Below are 22499 nucleotides of genomic sequence, written 5' to 3'. Positions count from 1 at the left end.
CCTTGAGTGATCTGTGGCTGAGAGCGAACAGGAGAAAAGAGTTCTTTTCACTCACATTGATTTCCATTTGAACCACTGGGAGCTCAGCTGGGCTGATCATTTTGAAGACCTGTGCTGGAAATGCAGGGACGGGTTCTCCTCATGCACTGGAGTGCTGCTACCTGACTGAAGTCAAGGGATCTATATGAGGGTGAAACAGAGAAGAATTGGGTCCATTGGGTGTTCTTAGGTTCCCTTCGTCTACTTCCATGATAGAAAAGGAAAGACAAAAGGAGGAGACTTCACTGGCTGTCTGCTTTTTGCCTTCCAGTGACACACGCCACCAACCTCACCTCTTCCACAAGTTCCACTGAAGCCTCTGCAACACAACCTGGTAGTGGGAAGAGCACTAGTGCAACCAGCACAAATGCTAGTTCTTCAGTGACTGTTTCTTTCGGGGCAGTGAGGTCATCTGGTGCTACAGCAGCTACGGAGCCCTACAATTTCAGCTCACTGGGTACTGAGAATGCCACCTCTAAGATGGCTTCAGCTTCTCCTACATTTGCATTTGTGACCCCCTCCGTTGCAATGAGTTCAGTGTTGCCTTCTCAACACACAACTGTGCAAGACAGAGGAACAACGCCTACAGAGGGGAATGCAACAGGTCCTACGATAGTTATGACTACAAAATCCCTTGACAGCCCAGGTATGGTGAAGATCCTTTCCGCGGTTCTTCTCTGAGCTCCCTTCTTCCTTTAAAACTGAGCTTTTGTTCCTCCTCTCTTCTGTGTTGAGAGCATTCACAAAGCAAAAGGAAACTTTAGGGCCAGATGCACAGCCCCTGTAAAAAAGCTTAGCTCCACTAAACTGAAGAGATCCAGGCAAATTTATGCTATCTGAGGATTTGGCCTTTATTCCTAAAAGGCAGGGAAATGAAAGCCAAGATAGCTTTGCAGAAGAGCAATGGTATGTGGTTGAGATGCAGGGTGGAGGTATCAGGGCTCCAGCCCCACCTCCCCACAGTGTTTGGGCCAGTCACTGCCCATCCTTGTAGTCTTAATCTGTGAAATGGGGAATCTGCCAATGCCACTGACAGGAGTTTCAAGCACTTCGTACTATTTCAGTGGGAAAAGCTATAGAATTAGAGAGGGTTGGTGTGAAAAGCTTGGCTGAAAAGATCAGCAGGTCATTCCTTGACACTCTGGTTTGCTTTGCTTTTTTCAGATGGAACATCCAAAGACCCAGGTAAGCACACGTGCGCTCCTGCTTTGACCTAACGAGTTCGAAGAAAACCCTCAGTTCAATCACTGTACATTGAAGTTTCCTTTAGAATAGGCTAATAAAATATTAGTGGGTATGTTCCTGGTACAGACAAAAGTAGCTTTGGTTGGTTGTTATAAGCATGTTAGTCAGAGATGCTTCTAGGTGGTCATCGATACTGGTTATAACCAACCTGGTGCCTCGGTGACAGGCAGTTCGCTACTCACTAAAATGTCAAATTTATCAGTAGTTTATAAATGATGAATAAGTGGATCCTGAATTAAAGCATAAGCCTTGATTCTGCCTGGTTGGTTCTTCCTTTTGTTATTCAAGTTTGTTCTCTCATTACATTTTTCTGAGGAAAGTGCTGTGCAACAATTTGATATAACTTATATTTGCAAGCTCCTATAGTGATACAACCGTAACAAAACTTTCTCAACTGTAATCCTGTTTCATTCAGGGTAAAGTTACAATGGTTAACTACCTCACATTCATAGAATCACTGAAAGGCAGGGTTGGAAGGGACCTCAAAAGGTGATCTAGTCCAGCCCCCTGCTCCAAGAAGGACCATCCCCAACTATAGCATCCCAGTCACAACTTTGTCTAGTCAGGTCTTAAAAACCTTCAAGGATGGAGATTCCAACACCTCTCTGGGTAACCCGTGCCAGTGCTTTACTCCCTCACCCAGTGAGAAATTTTTCCTACTATCTAACCTCAGCTTCCCTTTGCTGCAACTTGAGCCCATGGCTCCTTGTTCTGTCATCTGCCCCCACTGAGACCAGCCCAGCTCCATCCTCTTTGGACCCACCCTGCAGGGAGCTGAAGGCTGTTATTCAATCCCTTCTCAGTCTTCTCTTCTCTAGATTAAATAAACTCAGTGCCCTCAGGCTCTCCTCACAAGTCATGTCCCCCAGCCCTGCAACCATTTTCGTTGTCCTCCTCTGGACCCTCCAATGTGTCCACATCCTTTCTGTAGTGGGGGGCCCAAAACTGGACACAGGACTCCGGATGTCGCTTCTCCAGTGCCACATAGAGGGGAATGATCACTTCCCTGATGTGCTGACAACACTCTTACTAATGCCATCCGGTATGCCGTTAGCCTGCTTGGCAACAAGGGCACACCGTTGGCTTGTATTCAGCTTATCCACTGTAAACCCCTGGTCCTTTTCTGCAGAGCTGTTACTTATCCAGTTGGTCTTCAGCATGGGATTGTTCCATCCTAAGTGCGGGACTTTGCACTTGTCCTTATTGAACCTCATGAGATTTCTTTTGGCCCAATCCTCCAATTTGTTGAGGTCACTGAATCCTAGCGCGACCCTCCAGTGTATCTACTGCTTCTCACAACTTGGTGTCATCTGCAAACTTGCTGAGGGTGCACTCCATGCCATCCTCCTGGTCATTGATGAAGATATTGAACAAAAATGGCCCCAGGACTGACCTCTGGGGCACTGCACTTGATACTGGCTGTCAATTAGACATTGAGCCACTGATTACTACCCTTTGAGCCTATGATCCGGCCAGTTTTCTATCCACCGTACAGTCCAACCCAGATGCTAACGTTGCTACAGGAGCCTTCAAATGTCTCAGTTACATCACAGCAGCTGATGTTCCCTGTCTTCCAGCAGCTCCCTCTCCCCTTTTAAGGCAGTTAAAAGGCACACTTATCCATAGTCTCTGCCTTGCCATTCCTACACTGAAATGGAGCTGTTGGAGGGAGGCAAGGCTATCACACAACCAACAGCTTCAAAGGGGGTGAGGGAGCTGCTTCTGCTTAGGAACTGCATCAGTGGCTATAATGTAACAAGCACTTAGAGTACCCTGTAGCAATGCAAGTTAAGTATATCATTCTAAATCCTAATGAAACAGGGCTGAAGTTGCGATGATTTGATTGTATGTGCTTGTTACAGAATTTCATAGATTTCATAGACGTCAGGGCTGGAAGGGACCTCGGGAGATCATCGAGTCCAGCCCCCTGCCCAAAGGGCAGGAAGTCAGCTGGGGTCATAGGATCCCAGCAAGATAAGCATCCAATTTACTCTTGAAGGTGTTCAATGTAGGTGCTTGAACCACCTCCGCTGGCAGACTGTTCCAGACCTTGGGGGCTCGGACAGTAAAGAAATTCTTCCTTATGTCCAGCCTGAAACGGTCTTGTAGGAGTTTGTGACCGTTCGACCTTCGAATTACGCAGGTGTAACAGCTGCATCAGAGCAGCCTATGCCAGCATCATTTGATAGCGACACAGGTGTTATCCAGTCCTGCTGTTGTTCGCCTGAATGTTTCCAACCTGCCAATTTTAGAAACGCTGGGTTCTCCATGGTGATTTTTTTTAAAGCCTTCCTGATTACCTGAGACCTTAGCTTTGAATTTAGTGAATGATCTGGCTTCTTGATGACCTGTCCAGCTCTTCTGCCCTCCCCACCTCTTTCAGACTGTCTGCTTCATCCATGTCACTGCATTTAAGCCGAAGCTTGTTGCACACTGTTGCTCGGTTGTTGCTCAGTGGATGTGGCAAAGTACGAAAACTGCAAAGAACGGTAGGTAGGGAAAGGCCTGTTGGATCACATCTACTTCAAAACCCCAGACCACGGCTGTTCCTTGCAGATTTTGTCTGAAAAATATATAGCTTGACCATTAACTGTCCCTGGATTCTTTTGACTCTGCATTCTTATTGGACCAGATATCCAGTGGCGTAAACTAGGATGGCCCCTCTGGCAGTCAGGGAAACTAAGCTGTTCTGCACTGTATCTTCTGAGCTGCACACAGCAGACTGCTGTTCTCTGTTGCATGGCTGTAGCATTACATCCAATGGATAGTCCATTCCACTTTACATTTTTGAGGGGTACGTGTCCTTCACTGAGCCTTGGCTCATCCAGAAAAACCTCCAAATCCCACAGCAGTAGTCCATGTAGCCTTGCAGTGATTACTGGGTTCATCCTGCTGCCTCCTGGCAGATCCTGCTTCCTTCACTACTAAGTGGAGCTACAGGACAAGCACAAGCTTTTTTTCTTAAAGGAGTTCTGTTCTCAGTAAGCTGGGGACCAAGACCCCATTGTGCAGTAAAATTCAGAATAAAATTTATCACGCGTCTGAATGCTGCAAGCCGGCACTTGTTAAAACCCAGTGAAAAGCCTGGATTCCATTTGGAAGGAGTATTTATCATTCTGCCTGCAAACAGATCATCTCTTTGCCATAAAGACTTCTTCAGTATTAGGTGTGTATTTTTCTTCCATTTTATTTGCCACACCACTGTTCATTTTTATTCCCAGTATCTTGAGTTCCATTCAGGTCATTTTTCTGTAGCTGATCTCAGTAACCATCAGAACCAGAGCTGCCTGTCTTTTGTGGGTCTGATGAAGGATATGTTCATAGCACTGCCAAGACGCTAACACTCACAAGTCATGAGTCAAGTCTAAAAAACATCATGAGATCAGTTTAAATATAATGAGATTTGGAGGAAGAAAATGGGCTTATGTTATTTGCCTTCCGGTTTTTGAGTCATTAGGAGGATGCACAGATCACATTTTTAACCTTTCCTCTACAACCATGAGAGCTATAAGTGTGGTTTACTGACATGAAACCTGACATTGTCGTTAATCATATGATTCAAGTAACTGGTATACGTAAAGAAACACCAAATATTGCAATACTCATAACAGAATCATGAGAATATATAGTACTAGTTCTGTCTCCATTTCCAGCCTCTGCTGCCATGGAATTTCTATTTTCTCATGGCTAAATCCCATTTGATTTTTTTTTCTTTCTGTTTTGCAGGTGACCCTAACTCAGATGGGAGAAGAGGTAAGATCACCCTTCATCACCATGTTACTTCCATATACTCTGCATTTCCCCACTAAGCCTAAACTCTTCTGTTTGGGATTTTTTAATATCATTTTGTATTTAAAAGCAGAGAACACTACTTGGCATTTTCCCCCTTTTAGAGACACGCATTGAGCTCAGGGCTATATTTTCAAGGACTCAGCACTTATTATGGGGGTCATTCATCCCCACTCACACTCAGGTGCCCAGCAGCCCCCATCCAAAATTCTTGGCACCTGGTTTGGCAAATTCTTTGGGAAATCCTGATGCTTATTGTGCTTTTTTACGTGACTGTTGAACTCGCAAATCTGACTCCTGTCGTGCCTCCTTCCTGGAGCTAATGAGTCGGGTCTGAGCGCCGTTGAAAATGCTTACATTGCAGCCATCCACAGAGCTGGGTGGATAATTTGTAGGTAAGAGGCTATTTGACTCATTCCCCTGCTCTCTTTCTGCTGTGAGTAGTTTGCTCTGATCATGATTTTCTTCAGTTTTTATTCTTCAAATTTGCCCAGTTCCTCTGAATATTTCTTAGTCACGGCAGTTTTGTTGGCAAACAATAAAACAATCCAGCTGTGTTGATTGGGCAGAGTATTCTGGTTTGTGATTGGATACATTTAGCTTTGAGACTCAGGTGGTTCCCCAGGAGAATATTTGCAGTTACAAATTAACTCAAATGCAAGAATTGCCAGACCTTCTGCTTTTCTGTACCTTAGCATTTGCTTGAGTGCATGTGTCAGAAATATTGAGTTCAGCGTATAGTTAAGCACTTGACTTCGGTGTGCAGCTCTGATGCGGGTAACTAGAGAGAAATTCCTTGTTTCTGTTATGCTTCTTACTAATAAACCCATTTACTGCAATGTTCTTAGCAAAAAGGATGCAGGCCAAGTGAATTAGTTTTAAATTTGGATGGTCACCTGTGAAAACTTTCTGCACAAGTCCCTGACTTTAGAGCAGCCCGTATTATTCAGCAGTCTGCCAGTTTTGATCCTTACATGTATGAGCACAAAGCAGTACACTGGGAAAAAATATTGACTGGATCCTGGTCCTTTGCTCCTGTTAATTTTTGTGCTTCCAATGTTTTGATTGGTAGAACCTGATTTATTGGCCCAAACTTGACAGAACTGGCTACATTTTGATGTCAGGTGCATCTGTGTGGGTTTCAGTGAAACTGTATCCATGTATCTGAGGGTATAATTTTACCCTTAGAGCCAGATCTTCTCTTGATGCAAGTCAAGCTGATGTCATTGATTTGCTATAGTGGAGCATCAATCACACTTTTACAGCAACAGAGAACCCAGTCTGGCATTTTCAATTTTTCTTGCAGTAACATAGACACTGAACAGAACAGAACTGATTTTTCTCTAAATAATTACATGTCGGATTGGTCAACACAAATTTGGCTGGCATAGCAACACTCATTGGTGGAGGAAAATATTATCCCCTGATCAACACATCCGTGCTGACAGAAGCCATAATACAATTCCAGTTATACTGACACTCTTTGCTGCTACAAGTCGTCAGTTTGGGCGTTGTCCACGTGATGCTGCTGGGGTCGCTGCACATGAAGCCCATGGAGCTGAATGTACTATATTTACTCATACTAGGGCCTCCACCAGTCCCAGTCCTGATTTATTTTTCATAGGTGTAAAATCAAGTCATCTGTTTTGCAACACTCTAAAATAATGGTGGACTTTAAAATTCAGTTTGGTAACTTCTGCTGGTTTAACTGGTGCAGGATAAGGTCCATTACTGATGGACTATCTCTACAGTTTCACTGGAGGTTTCCCCTTAAACCTCAGGAGCATTATGAGCAAATATTACAAAGGGATGACAAGGAAGGGAAGACTTTGAACATATATAATTCATCTTCTTTTAATTCTGGACACCCCTCGGGAGCTTGTAAAAGCTTTATTTAAAGGTCCTGGTGTGCGGAAGAGGGAAGTGGCTGGTGTTCTTGTCAAGAAAGTTATAGTGATATCCTTTTTCCTGACACTTGAACACTAAAAACTCCTAGCAAAGTGCTGGTGCCATCTCAAAAGGCAAGCAAGATAAAGGAGTTTTTTATCCAAAATGAGCAGAAACATTCTGTATATTTTTCATATGATCATTCAACTTTCAAGAGAAGTGGCCCGAGATGTACATGTTATATAACAAATCACACTTTGGTTATTTGTTATTTAGAGCTGCTATAAAAAAATCCAAACCATTGCTCTTTTCATTTCAAAACCTTTCCCCAGCTCTTGCCCACCTCGTACTCCCCAACAGTGTCTCTAGAAGGTGATACGCACCTGAAGTCTGAAAAGATCTGATTTCCCTGTTTTATTTTTAGTCTTTTTTGGCTCACTCAAGATTGGATTTCCTTGCATGAAGTACTACTGAAAAAGAGACATTACTGTATTGTGTGGAGAGCTTTGAGCCTGGTGGGGTATGCCAGGAAATTTGTGCCTTGTTGTCATTCACGTTGTTTATTTTAATTTGGCGTTTTCCAAGTGGCAATGTTCATACATTATCCTAAATCTTGGATTTCATCATTGCACACAACCAGGCCACTGGCAATGAGCCATCACTGACTTTGGAGTCGATAGCAGGCTAGGAGAGCTGTCTGAAAGGTGTGTTTGGAGCTGGCATGGAGAAGGAATTGTTCACCCTAGTGTACATGGGTGGGAGCTGAGTCACCTGAGTAATTCCCCTTCCTTTTGAGCTCTAGAAAGAACAGAATTGTTTGTATTGCCCTCATTATCCTCACAACATTTGTGGCCAGTGTTAAGATGGTGATTGTCACCAAATCTCATGCTTCAGGGCTGGTGTTCTGTAGGGGTCAGAAAGGAAGGTTTTCTTCCCCAGTGAATAATGTTGCTTTGTGCCTTCTCCATCTCAGCCAAGCTCATCCACAGCAGGAGTCAGGGCACTAAGAAGGGGCACAGGGAATCTGCCCAGGTGCTGGACCGGTGTGTTCCTGAGTTCAAGGTCATGCTGAGGACCTGATCTGGGGTCAGGAAGGAATTTCTCAGCGGGTCAGATTGGGGTTTCCCTTTTCTCTGTCGTGCAGGGCACTGTGGTGAGGTCAAGGTCAGTGGGGCCTTCCTGCCCTTGACACATCTCCAAGGCAGGAAAGCAGAACATCCCTCTCAGCCTAAGCTACGAACAGAGACTTTATCCTCAGGGACCTGTGGGGACCAGGAGGAGTCTCTCGCCAATGAGAAGCTGTCAGGCCAGTTAAAAAACCTTGTCTTCCTCTTCGGGGAGGGTGCTGTGCGCTGGTTGGAGCTGGCCAGAAGGGTTGCTCCTTAGTTTGACAACCCCTCTTCTCCCTGGCCAGGGCTTTCCATTTAAAGCCTTGTGGCCATGCAAGGACTATTCACTTATGCTTTGTTCCCTGGCAGATAGAGCAAGAAGCACATAGCTTTTGTCCTCCATTGTCTGTACAGGCTCCCAGTAGCTTTCAGGGCACAATTCAAGGTGCTGGTTTTAACCTAAGGCCCTGAATAGTCTGGGCCCTATGTAAGTAAGGCATCACCTTCTCCTTTTATACCTCCTTGTGCAAGAGCTACCTCCTGCAAGAGCTATCAGTATGTCAAGTTTTTGTGGCAAAATGCTGGGGGGGTTGATCTCATTTGTTGCTCGGCTGTGGAATCTCCTCTCCTTCAAGGTCTGCCAGAGCCCAAGCTGGAATGTCTTTTGGGGGTACTGTAAGACCTTCCTATTTGGGTAGGCATTTGGCAAATGAACCTAGGCTGAGGTATTGTTCAGGGGGTTGTTTCTGATATTCTAGTTGCCTCTTGAAGTTGTCCTCTTCTCTTACTGAAAGCCACCCTGCGCCTTTGTTGGGAAGGGGTAGCATATGTATTGCATAAATGAAGAAATAAAAATAAATTCATTTGTTAATTCACTTTTTAAAGATCTGACACCTCACCGAAGGCTTGGCCCTCCCAGCTATAGGACACCTGCTAGGTTCATGTGGATATGTCCTACCAAATGAACTTCCCTCACTGCAGGGTCCTGGACTCTGCTGCTGCCTTCATGGCTCCCATTTTCTACTTGTAGGTTACTAATAGTGTTTTTGAAGACCTAAAAGAAAGAGAAGGCAGAACTCTTCAACAAGTTCTTTGCCTCCGTGTTCCTGTCTGCTGACAATGGCGTGCTCTCGGGTGACAGCATAGAGAGGCCCAGGAAGGACGTGAGTCCCCCAGTAGTTAGTTCAGACCTAGTTAAGGACTACCTGGAGGGCTTAGATGTGTCCAAGTCAGCGGGCCCGGATGACCTTCATCCGCGGGTGCTGAGGGAATTGGCTGGCGTCATTGTGGAGCCATTGGCACGGTTGTTCGAGGACTCCTGGTGCTCGGGCCAAGTCCCTGAGGACTGGGAAAGGGCCAGTGTGGTCCCTATTTTCAAGAAGGGGAGGAAGGAAGAGCCTGGCAACTACAGGCCAGTCAGCCTCACTTCTATCCTGGGGAAGGTCTTTGAAAAAGTTATCAAGGGCCACATTTGTGAGACCCCTACAAGGGAAGTGATGTTGAGGGGTAACCAGCACGGGTTCGTGCAAGGCTGATCCTGCCTGACTAACCTGGTCTCTTTCTATGACCCGGTAACAAAGAGCTTAGATGGGAAGGAGGAAGTCGATGTTGTCTTCTCGGACTTCCAGAAGGCCTTCGACACAGTGTCCCACCCGATTCTGGTGGGCAAGCTGAGGGACTGCGGCATGGACGAATGCACAGTCACATGGGTGGCAAACTGGCTCCGGGGTGCACCCAGAGGGTGGTGGTGGATGGGTCATTGTCGACCTGGGAGGGTGTGGGCAGTGGAGTCCCCCAGGGCTCGGTCCTTGGGCTGGTGCTGTTCAACATCTTCATTAGCGATCTGGACGAGGGAGGGGAGAGCACCCTGCTCAAGTTCGCTGGTGACACCAAGCTGTGGGGGAAAGCGAATCCACCAGCAGGCAGGGACCGCATCCAGGCAGACCTGGATAGGTTAGAGAAGTGGGCGGATCTGAACAGGATGCGGTTCAACAAGGACAAGTGCAGGGTGCTGCACGTGGGGAGAGGGAACTAGCATTACAGTTATAGGTTAGGGGCTGACCCTCTCAGCAGCAGAGAGTGATCTTGGAGTCAGGATTACTCCAGGATGAATATGAGTCGCCAATGTGATGAAGCAATAGGCAGAGCCCTGCACACCCTGTCCTGCATCAACAGGGGCAAAACTAACAGGTCCAGAGAGGCCTTGTTCCCCCTCTATGCGGCGCTGGTCAAGCCTCAGCTGGAGGACTGCGTCCAGTTCTGGGCGCTGCACTTCAGGAGGGATGTGGACAGCATGGAGAGGGTCCAGAGGAGGCCACTCGCATGATCACGTGCAGCAGGGAAAGCCCTACGAGGAGAGGCGATGGGACCTGAACCTGTTCAGCCTCCACAAGAGAAGGCTGAGGGGGGATCTTGTGGCCTGTTACAAACTAGTCAGGGGGGACCAGCAGGCACCGGGGGAGTCCCTGTTCCCCCGAGCACCGCCAGGAGTGACCAGGAATAACAGTCACAAGGTGGCACAGGGTAGATTCAGACTAGACATCAGGAGGCGCGACTTCACGGTCAGGGTGGCGAGGATCTCGAACCAGCTTCCCAGAGAAGTGGTGCTGGCTCCAACCCTGGCGGTCTTTAAGAGGAGGCTGGATGAACACCTTGCTGGGGTCGTTTGTCCCCGATGCTCTTTCCTGCCATGGCAGGGGGTCAGACTCAATGATCTGCTCAGGTCTCTTCCAACCCTACAAACTATGCAACTCTGCAGGTCGCACCCATGGACAGATGAATCCCACCCACATGTCCATTTTGGGTTGTGATTGTACCAGGAACAGGCCACAGTGGAGAAAAGTCTGGGATCCAGGAGCCTCTGACTTCAAACCAACAAAGAGCAGGGACTGGTGGCACTTGGGGGGCATGTGGCTCCTGGCTGTAGGCAGGCAGGCTGTCCTGGTGTGTGACAGAGGTAGGAGCAGTGGGAGAGGCAGGACTCCTGGATGGGTTTGGGGAGAGGAGAAAATGAGTTTCTCAAAACACTACTCCCGGTATCCTGAAGGCTGCCATTTTGAGTAATGGAGCTCTGCATAGAGACTGCCAGCCGTAGCACGAAGCCAAAAATCCTGCTCTGCTTCCATGCCATCAGGACCAAGGACTGCTGTACCTGTTGTAATTGTTAATAATATCCATGACACCTTTTCCCCTGGTGCCAACGCTTTCCCCCTTCTAACCCCCAAGCTCTGAAGTCCCAGGTGGTATCTGCAGTCTGCGATTCCCATCTGGCAGCCAGCTGGGGACTGGGCGAGCGTGTGTGTGTCTGCAGTCTAGAGCTAGCCTCCTCTACCCGGTTGCACCACATTCCTCCCCAGGCTAGGCATGGCACCTACTTTGTCTGATTCAAGTCTAGCCCTTCTGACTGCCTGGGATGCCCGTGCTGGCATGTCTGCAGGAAGAACACAGGATGCAGACCTATTAATTAACCAACACTGCCCAGCAGAACTTAACATCAGACACTGCTGTGTTTACTAGGATGCAAAGAGCTTTTCTGGTGCTAGCCCTGTACATTGTTATAGATGGGTGCATGGTGGGATGGGGAGTCTAAATACAACCAAACCTAGATGCAGAGAAAACCTGAGTTGAACCAGGCCCCCCATTTTTAAAGCTGACCCCCCCCCCGCTTTAATTCTTTCCCCAGAACTCTGACTGTTAATCACTTAATTGACAATTCATGAATTAACACTAATGAGACATAGACATCATCCCTGGAGGAACTGTCATTCTTTTGATGGTGGATGAGTTTCAGGGATCCCACTGGTGTGCACACCCTTCCCACTCTGTATTTGCAAGGACTGTAGAGAGAAACCTCTAAATGTTTTGTCTGGAGCTCCTGACTCAGAGAAAGGATGTTCTTGGTGTGAAAGCCGTGGCCTGCAAAACCTGGTTTTGGTTCCTGGCTCGGCTACAAGCTAACTCAGTGTGACTGTGGACAAGTTGTCGTCTCCTCAGTTCCCTAATTGTAAAATGGAGGTAGTGATCCTTCTCTTCTCTCCCACTTTGTCCGTCTTGCTCTTTGGAAGGAAGAACGGTCTCTGCTCTGTGTACAGTGCCTTGCGCACCAGAAGCCTGGTCTTGAGTAGTTCAGTCCAATAGAAATGGGCGAAACGGAAAGGAACTTAACCATCTAAGGTAAATTGTCCTTGCTGTGTCTAAATGTGCCCCAGCAAAATACTGTGAATAAATCCCAAGTTTCCTCTGGAAATCTGGGAGTTGAGTCAGCTGCTCTGGACTGGATGCATTTCAGTGGTGCCCGGGCCTTGTGCTGGCCCTGTGCCCAGGGCCGGATTTAATTTAGCTGTGGGCACATTGACTGCAACTGTTGCCATCTTTGCCATAATGTATGCAGATAATATGACCACGTATTTGCACATGTGTAATCCTTTTGCGCTTTCAAACACCTTCTCCGAGGTGCTGACAAAAGGCAAACAGCTCACGTTAACAATGAAGCTGTGTTAGGATCATTGAGGGATGGAGCCAGTGCAAACGGCTTAATAACACAGCCCCGATGGCTCTTGCCTTTTTTTTTCTTTCCCTGGGATTTCTTGACAGTGATGGGTTGCTGTTGACTTTGGACCCTGCTGGCCCGTGCTGACTTCTAAAGTCAACATGTCCTTTTAAATCAAAATATCCAAGCAGAATGCACCTGGTTTATTTTCCCTCTTCCCATACCCCACCCAGCCACGCTGTCTGCTGCAGGCTGCGGGTGCTGGAAAAGCAAGGGCAGCGGGTGGAGCCTCAGAGCACCTCGTTTTGTTGTTTATCCTTTCACTGGGATTTTGCACGGAAAAAAAAACCCGCCTCCATGTGTCTCAACTGACTGTTTTTATCGTGGTTTTGTGTTTTCCCCAAAATGCGACTGCGAGGGAGATTATGCAGAGAAGCAAACAAGACTGAGCACAGATCCACCCTGCAGCCTGCGTGGCACCAGCAAAGAGCATGGCCAGTCTCGTAGGCACAGCCGGGGAAGCGGGTGCGGATCTTACCTCTACCGGGTTCCCTGCCTGGCCTGGTCCCGGTGCTGTAGAACAAGGTTGCCCAGTCCTCGTGGGCTGCTCGTACTTGAGTTTCTGGCCCTTCGTCCCTCTGTGCTTCACTTCCCCTCTGTACAGTGAGGATGGCGAGCATTTTTCCTTCCACCCTTTTGTCTCGGCTGCAGAGGTGGGAAGCTCCTGGGGGCAGCCGCTGCCTTTTGCTGCATGTGAGTCGGTGGTAGCACTATGGTTCATCTGCCTCCTGTCACTACAGGAGCTTCCCTTCTCAGGGTGTTCAGCCTCACAGGACCTCCTAGGGATGGGGAAGCACCGTGCCCCTTTTGCACATGAGACACCATGAGGCTGAGGCCCGTTGAATAAGGCACAGGCAGCAGCTTGATACCTCTGAGGATCTGGGTAAGTGATTTGTCCAGGGGTGCACAAGGTGTGTGGTAGAGAAGTGACTTGAGCCCTTCCCCCAGGCCCTAGAAAATCACTAATCCTTGTGGAAAACCCCCTGCCTTTGACCTCAGTGGGAGCAGGAGCTAGCTCTTCTCTCTGGGCTGGGGAAGCAGCTAGGGAGCGCTCCAGTGTGCTTCCTCCCTGGGGTTTTGTGGGTGGGCTGGGCAGCAAGATGATGGTTAATGGCTGCGGAGGAAATGCTCTAACTCCTCAGGCCAGATGTGTGGAAAGGAAAGCTGTGAAAAACCCCAGGCTCCCCGCATCCTGCTGCCAGACGCACCCTTGTCAGAGCCCTGCCCATTAATCACTCCTCGCGGTAACCGCCTGCCAACCGATGCTGCTACCGCAGCCATGGGGAAAGCTTGCTCTCAGGGGGGCAGGGTGGGTGATCATGAGCTCGGTCTCTTCCTGGGGCCGCATTTCCAACGGACACAAATGAAGTGATCCAATAATCGTAAGTCAGTGTTTGTTGGGGGAGGGGTGGGGGGCAGGTAGCAAAGGTCAAAGCCAAGTCCCTTTGTTGGTCAGATCCTGTTCCCACTACATTGCACAGCCAGCAGTCGGGCTGAAATGAATTCTCTGCTTCCTCGCTTGCACATCCTTCATAAGCCCTGAAAGAGGCCGGTCTTCCTGAGCCCAACACACTGCCTCCTGTCCTGAGGGGGATCAGGTAGACATCGGGACAGGGCTCTGACATACGCCTTCCATTAATGCTTGGAAAAATGACTGCTGTTTATTGGCAGTGTGCTCTAGCGAGAGCACTGGATTGGGACTCAGGAGATGTGGCTCCTATTCTGGGCTCAGTTGTTTGCCTGCTGTGTGACACTGGGCAGGTGACTTCAGCTCCTGTGCCTCAGTGTCCCCATCCCTGTGATGGCCTTGCTGAGGAGGAGGGTCATCTTGCAGTCGGAGATGAGTGGCTGAAGATGCTCAGACAAGATGGTTCATGCAGAACAGTTTATGTAGCTGGCAGACTGAGCCAGATAAGAACCGATGGGGGCTGGGGGTAGGAGACCAAAGGGAAATGCGGAGAGACACAAATCTAGAATAGGGCAGGAAGCGAGACCTGCTCCAGAGGATGGTGTCACCAGCGTCAGTGACTTGATTATATGTCAGGGCAGCCGGTGCTTCTCTTAAAGCATCAGCTCCTGGAGTCATGGGATTGCTTGGGATTCTTGTCTTCTGTTGAAAATAAGGGAAAGCGTTCTGCCTTTATTGTTTCAGAAGCAATCTTGGAGCTATGACGGAGTGCAGCCTAATGGGTCAGGACCCCCAAAATCAGGCGTATCTGTTACCAGTATTTCAGTGCATGCAAAGCAACCTCATGAGTTTGGAACAATGGATTAGATGTAATGATGGAGAGACGTGGACCAGAATACAAAACTGGGTGTGGGATGGGGCTGCATGTAGAGGAAGGAGAAAGGAGAGAGGGGTGGGACTCTGGGAAGGACGTGGGTTTATTAAGAGAGAAAGCTGTGCTGTTCTTCCCAGCTGATATCACAGACACCCGGGCTTCCTCTGGCTCATTGCAAATGCAGAGTATTTGCCCTTCAGGGCTGCTTTGCAGTCTGTTTGACTTTGTCAGGCTTGCTGTCTCCATATAGGTTGCTAGCACTAACCACCATTGCAGCAGCTCCCCAAAGCAAGCCACAAGCAGCTTCCTTGTCAAAACTGTTGCATGTCCCAAAGGAAAGGAGTTTTTCATGTGTATTAATCTACAGTGTGTTTGCAAAGGAATCTCACAGCGTCTGCCCTTGAAAAGCGCGCGCGTGTTGTGTGTGTGTGAGCTCACATCTAAATCAAGTTTGTAGCTAATAGCCTGCAGGTGTTAAGAGCTGCAACATGTACTGGGGGTTGTCTGGAATTGCACTCTATAAATCAAGTATCTGCGGAAGGAGAGAAACAGACACACGCACCCGAACCCAGCGCAGTGTTACAGCTTGCAGCTCACGTGCTGTCAAGGGCCAAATTGTGCTGTCTTCTGAAAGAGTTTGGGTTTGGATACCCCCTTTCTTCCCAGCATCCATGGCATCAGACCTCAGTGTTAGGTTCAGGCCTATCCATCTCTCAGGAATTGGGAGATGGAGAGGGCTCTTGAACCAAACCCTTGGCTCCCCTCTGGATTGTAATCTCAGCATGGCAGCTCATCCACATTGCCTTTCTAATGTACGTAGGGAGGAAGGGGAGATGTGCAAAATATCTATAACATCGCTCAGGCCTCTCTTCCCTCTGTTGCTGGAAGCATTTTGCACTGCCTGGGTCCAGCTGTCTGGTAGATAACTTTCAGGGAAGCTGAGGGTGCACCGGGCCTGGAAGACCATCAACATTGTTCCTACAGGTTATAGCAGGGGCAGGCAAAATATGGCCCACTATGTCATTCTGTTCAAACCACCAGGTCCTCCAAAAAAGCCATTATTACCGGCTCGGAGCTGCCCCTCTGAAGCGAGAGGGAGACGAGCGCTTTCAGAGGTTGCATGCCATTGGACTGGGCGGGCTCTGTGCGTCCACCTCTGTGGGGCTCCCAGGACTCCAGCTGGGAGCCCCGTGTGAAGGCACCGAGCGCGATGGCGCATGACTGGACAGCTGGTGAGTGGGGAGGGGAGCTCCTGCCTGTAGGAGGGCAGGAGGTAGGTGGGGTGGGGTTTGTGGCTGGGTATGGGCCCCCTGCCATGGCGCACAGCTCTTGCTGGCAATGGCAGCAGCAGGCTGTGGGCTGTGCTCCTGACCTGCTGCAGGCAGAGCCCCCCGGCATCGCGCGGCTCCGGCTGAATCCTGAGAGCTGCACGTGGCAGCAGGGAGCCTGCCCAGCCTGACCCAGTGGCATGTGCCTTCAAACCAAACCAGGCTGGCTCTGTGCCAGCACGTGGGGCTCCTGGCACTGCAGGCGGGAGCTACACACTGTCAGGCCAGACCAGCTACATGCCTCCACGTGGGGCTTCCAGCACTCCAGCGGGGAGCCACACATGGCAGCATGGAGCCTGCCTGGCCCAGTGTCACGTGACTCCCCGTGGCTCCCGGCCCATGCGCTGTCGGGCTGGGGTGGCTTCGTGCCTCCACGTGCGGCTCCCCACTGGAGTGCTGGGAGCCCCACATGGAGGCATGGAGCTACCCCAGCCCAATGGCGCCTGGCTCCTGGTTGTGGTGCTGGGAGCCCTACGTTCTGGCTCGGAACCAGTTTGCTCTGTTTCAAAGGTGTGTGCCAGCGGGCCGGGCCAGGCCAGGCCAGGCCAGATCCTGGACAGGCCGGATCTGTGCCACCACGCAGCTCCTGGGATTCAGGCAGAGCTCTGTACCACGAGGGGACTCTGCCTGCCACAGGCTCGGAGTGCCCCAAGGGCCTGCTGCTGCCACTGGTGGCAGGGGCTGTGCACCATGGGGGGAGGGCACCCACAAACCCCACACCCACCCACACATACTCCTCCAACACCCTCCCACACCCCTCCAACATTTCACAGCCCACCCAACCCCCAGCCCCACCCCATGCACAGACACACAATATAAAAGAGTAAGACTTTATTTTGAGCTATTATGCAATCACCTCTATCTACACTATGCAAACACAAATCAGGACAAAAATATGTTTTTGAAATAAAGTATGTTATAGTAGATGTTTGAGTTTTAGTCTATGATTTGGGGTTGTTTTCTGATTCCAAGGTGGCAAACCCGTCCAGTGTTGCCAAGTCTTAAATATGAAATGATCATATGGGAAGCTCAAACTACCATACTTTCTGAAAAACTATCGTATGCTGGAAAAATAAGTATGCAAATAAATCGTCGTCGTCTTTACTTTCTTTTGCTCACTGGAAGTCTCCAGGGAGTGAGTGAGAATTGGGTCATCAAAGTTGAAGCATTTCTATATTCTGAGGCCAGCAGCCCTAAGAAAGTGCTAACGGCAAACCCAAAAGTCAGTTAAGAATCCCCAAGAGTGACTTGGGTTTTGCATATGCTGCATCAATTAGCTGCTTCAAAAATTATTGTACATTTTGAACGCTTTTAGTGTTATCTATTGCATATCATACAAGGGTTGAAATTATCGAACAGCTATGGTAATGATCATACACCTGAAACCCTCCCTCCCAAAAGAAGTACTTCCAAGGAAGGAGGAGGACCGGGGTGGGGATGGGTGGCGGACAGACGGACTGACGGACTTCCAGTGTCAAAGGTCAGGTGTCAGGGGGTGGGCAAGATGGCAATCAGGGAGTGGCACCTTATGGCCCTCAACAACTCACCAGAAGTCATTAAGCGGCCCTCCAGCCAAAATAATTGCCCACCCCTGGGTTATAGTCTGATGTGTCTAAATTATGGTCTGTATGAGATCAGTAGCACTGTTTTTATAGTTTGTGTCTGTCTGTTCTGTGGGACTTGCAGGCACCATCTTATTAAACAGTTGGATTGTCTTTAGGCCAGTACTTGTAGACAGCTCTGATCTGTGAAATGTTATTGCTGATTTCTTATAATTATGTTCCTGTTCTTTATTTCAGATGAGACTCCAATTATAGCTGTCATGGTGGCCCTATCTTCTCTGCTAGTCATAGTATTTATTATCATTGTGCTATACATGTTAAGGTAAGAAATACTTGTACACAGACATTTCCTGCTTGATAATAGAGATGTGTTTTCAGACTTGTGATAGGAGTTAATGAGCACATAGGTTTAAGCTTGGGCCTTTGCTAGCCTGGACCCTTCACTCTGTTCCCTAAGCAAAGGGGTTGGGTTGTCCAGTGCTTGGAAGGAAGACATCCTCGAACAGGGGTGGCTAACCTACCACACGAGTGCCACAACTGGTATGGGCAGCCTCTGTATGTGGCATGCAGCAGAAGTAGGAGGGAGCAGGAAAGGTAGCAGCAGACAAAGCAGGGAGCAGGAAGCAGACCAATAGGTTGGGGCAAGGAAAGGGGATCAGAGCAGCATTTAGGTGTGGGGCTTACCTCATGGCACACCTGCCAAAAATGTTGCTCCCCCCCACCCCAATCCTAGACTAGGGGTGTCAAACTCATCCTGGGCTCCAGGCTACATCTGGACCCTGGGGACTCCTCCTGAGCCAAATCTGTGGGGCTGGCAACAGCAGTGGTGGGTGGCAGCACATGTCTGTGGCCAGGCAGTATGCATGTCTTGGGGTGGGTGGCAGCAGGAGTCTGGGTGGTTGATGGTGACAGGAGGTTGGAGAGCAGGTAGTGGCACAGGTCTGGGTGCAAGCTATGCCTCACAGTGTCTTGTAGCCCGGACTACCAGCAGGCAAGGCAGAACAGCTCGGTGGGCTGCATCCAGTATATTTGACACCCTGTCCTAGACAATGCAGGAGATGTGCTGGTGACTTGGTAGGTGATGCTCTTTATTATAAATCAATATGAAGCCAGTTCCTCATGTGGCGGGGCATGCTATGCTGCTGGGGATGCACTATAATCATCATTCTCATTACTGAGATTGAGATCCTGCCTTATCCAACAACTCACAGATGGACAGAATATCAGAGCTAAGAATATGTGAGTCTGAGAATACCTCTATTACTGTGGATGGTGGATAAACCAAGAACCTGACTGCTTGTGTCATTAAAAATCACATGGCATTGTTTTTTTTCAAAAATAACATATTAACTTAGTGGCCTGATTGAAATGCAGAAAGCTGCATTAAGCCTATTCAATCCCCTTCTACATTTACAGCTGATTGTGACACTCATTTCCATCTCAGCCTCCACAATCCTGATAGAGCCCAGTGAAACCAGTGGGATTCTCTCTGCTGACTTCAGTGGGCTTTGCCTCAGTCCTTTAACCAGCTGTGCTTTCTGTGTCAGGCAGCTGCATTTCTGTGGTGGGAGAAAGTGGCCAGTCTGGTTTGCAAAGAGCTTTGGGAATCTTCAGACTGAAAGATGATCTGCGAGGGTAGCTCATTAGCAGGACAAGGTGACACCGGTGCTGCACGTATAGAGCAGCAGACGTTCCATGGGGAGGTTTTTAAAGGATCGGAGCAATTGATTGGCCTTTTTCTGAATCACAGCCTCTGTAAGTGGCCCCCAGCCCTGAATGCAGATCTCAGCAGCCGGGAGTAAGTGTTTGCTCACTGGCAGTAAGCATTTTACATAGTCGCTGCAGTGTTTAGTAAATGAAAAAAAAATGCAATTTCCTTTGTTGGTGGAAAAGTCCATGTTATTCCTTGGTGTTGGGCCAGTCCAGCACCAGGGGGTCAGTGGGAGCTTTGCCTTTGAGCCCTGGCCACCTGGAACTTCAGACAACTTCCTAGCCCATATGAAGCAATAGCATTACCTGATTTCTTCTCCACTACTTACAGGTCATGATTCAGCAAAACCATTAGCTTCAGGGCAGTGGGTTAAGCATGTGCTTGAAATTAAAAGCATGTGGTTAAACATATTGCTGGATGAGGGGAGATTTAACTATGTGTGTTTAAGGGCTTTGCTGCATCAGGCCATAAAACACACATCTCTGGAGTGTCCTGTCCTGGAGGTGGGGTCCATATCTCTTCTAGGGTTTTTATAGCTACCATCACCATAGTATCTAAGTGTATATGAGGCAAATGATAGTGAGTTCATGAAAACTCCAGAAAGGGGGATGCTGCATCCTTGCAGCTGTTCTCAGGATGCAGCAGCTGGCTTCCAGAAAGATCACCACCCTATGTTGGCTGACTTTGCTCTTACACTTCTAAATGGGTCCCATGAGAGTTTCCCACGGCGTTGCATTGATGCCCAAAACATCTGCTGTAAAGTACAGTGAGAGCTGGTGCACAACTAAAGGGAAGGAACAGGATGAAATGCTGAATTTGGGGTTCACTGTGTGGCCTGGAGCAGACACCTGCTTCCCTTGAGGACTATCTGCTGTTAATCAGTGGACACATGAGCTAGTTCTTTGGAGAGAGGCATAGGAGGCAGGCCCTCCTGGGGGCTTTTGTTAGCTCTGCCACTGAGTTTCTGTCCTTGACCTCCTGGTACTTGAGTTTTCCCATCTGTAAAATGGGAAACATTCTACTTCCTCCAGACCTGAGGGTCATGAATTTTGGGTCAAATGGTGCCCTAACTGAAACCCTGTGTGACTGCAATAAGAGCTCCATGGATGGAGAAAACTAATTGCTGTATGACTATGGGGATACTGCTGTGCACAAGACCTCAAAACCACTTAGATTCCCAGCCAAAGCTTTAGAGAGGGATAAAAATCACTGTGGAGTTTAGATCAGACTTGGGGGCATTTATCCTACAAATAAATCCATTTTGGCTGATCCTTATGTTCCAGTGGTAATTTTCTGAACTCTTCTTTAGATTCAAAAAATACAAGCAAGCTGGGAGCCATTCCAACTCCTTCCGTTTGTCCAACGGCCGCACAGATGATACAGGTGAGTCTCGTCTGAGGGTGTAACCACCTGGAGGACCTGTGGTTTTGTCTCCCTGAGTGGCTGATTCACAAGACGGCTTACTGAATCAGCAAAATAGGGGAAGATGTTATCCTTTAGCTCAAGCAGGCCTGAAAATCTTACATTTAGATCTTGCTATTGAAGTGGTCAGGCTTTGTTATAAAAGATTCAGAGAACCCAATCAGTTTAGCTTAACACAGAGGAAGTTAAGGGACGACTTGATCTCAGTCTGTAACAGGGAACAGAATGCCAATATGGTGCATAGTGTGCTAGACTCCCATTTTGTTTGGTCCTGTAAACACTATTGCAATTCTTATGCCAATGATAATCACTCTTTCCAGCCCTCCTTATATCCCATGAGGCAAGTTGGGGAGAAGATGAGACACCAAATCTAATTTTTCCCCACTGCTGGTTGCCTTAAAGCTCTCCTCAGAATGGTGTTTGAGAGAGGTGGTTTCTTTTCACACTCAGGATATCTTCTTCTACTCTCACTGTCAGCCACAAGATATCATCTTAGCCCTGGTCTCGAAAAGAAATGCATGCACGATTGACTTGCATGCACTCTTTTTGTCACGGGAGCACTGATTTGCTTGTGCTTGAGCTTAATTTACATATTATGAAGAGTCCCACGGGCAAATGACTTGTAGCCTGTAAAGTGTGTGCCTCATTCTTTGTAGGATCCATGGTTTTGCAGGCAGTTGCTTGAAATCATTTCAAAGAAAAAGTTTTCGCACTCTACTAGTTCTGGAGAGCTAATGGAATGAGGGCACCATCAGAATTAGTAAATTGAAAACTGGACAACTGGAAGGGAAGAAATTAATTGGTGCTACAGTTGATCAGAAAACTATTCTATTCCATATAACATTTGGTGGCAAACTAAAATTTTCTTTGTATTTCTTTTGTGGAAATTATTTTAAAAAACTGATTTTTAAATATTCTGGTGCTGAACAAAAACAATTTTGACAACATCAGGGTTTTTTGCAAAATTTGGGTTTACATGTCTTATTGAATTGAACTGAAAAATCATTTTCCCTAAAAACATTACGATGAAAAATATCTCGCCATCTCTAATAGTTCACTGTTTAAAGCTGCTCTTTGTTTCGCTAAAATCTGATTGACTCCAGTGGAAATGAATGTTTTGGAGAAAATGCATCTTTGTTAAAGATCCAACTACCCTCCATTACTTCCATTTAAGAGTAAGTGTGGGAAAAAAACTCGATGAGAACTGTAAGGTCATTCAGCAAACCCAGTGTCAGACTTGACATTACTGATATTGAAGGTAAAAGCAAGAAAAAAAAGTGCTGTTCTTGTCTTTAAAAGTCTTTTTGCTCCTTCTTTGTCCATCATTGAGACAGAGAAACACACAAGCCCAAATGTTCAAAAGCCTTTGCAGGTCCCTTTTCATAGTTTCAAGGGTTGGAAGGGCCCTGAGCAGATCATCCAGTCCGACCCCCTGCCCTGGCAGGAAAGAGTACTTGGGTCAAATGACCCCAGCAAGGTGTTCATCTAACCTCCTCTTAAAACCCCCCAGGGCAGGAGCCAGCACCACTTCTCTTGGAAGCCGGTTCCAGACCCTAGCCGCCCTGACCGTGAAGTC

The 22499-nt window shown here is 48.1% G+C and overlaps 1 protein-coding gene across 4 annotated transcripts in view; it reads left to right on the top strand.

Moving 5' to 3' along the window:
* PTPRA (protein tyrosine phosphatase, receptor type A) overlaps positions 1 to 22499 on the top strand; it is a 146140-nt gene that overhangs the window by 94175 nt on the left and 29466 nt on the right. For all 4 annotated transcript variants that reach the window (XM_019552973.1, XM_019552974.1, XM_019552975.1 and 1 more), the window contains 5 exons: positions 311 to 685; positions 1204 to 1224; positions 5011 to 5037; positions 18028 to 18112; positions 20811 to 20884. In XM_019552973.1, coding sequence (XP_019408518.1) covers positions 311 to 685; positions 1204 to 1224; positions 5011 to 5037; positions 18028 to 18112; positions 20811 to 20884 — 582 coding nt within the window. The remainder of the gene's footprint in view (positions 1 to 310; positions 686 to 1203; positions 1225 to 5010; positions 5038 to 18027; positions 18113 to 20810; positions 20885 to 22499) is intronic.

The sequence above is a fragment of the Crocodylus porosus genome, unplaced genomic scaffold, assembly GCF_001723895.1.
Source record: "Crocodylus porosus isolate Cpor-Errol unplaced genomic scaffold, CroPor_comp1, whole genome shotgun sequence".
NCBI lineage: Eukaryota > Metazoa > Chordata > Crocodylia > Crocodylidae > Crocodylus > Crocodylus porosus.
Note: the sequence above shows the minus strand (reverse complement) of the source record. Positions and strands in the feature narration are given on the sequence as shown.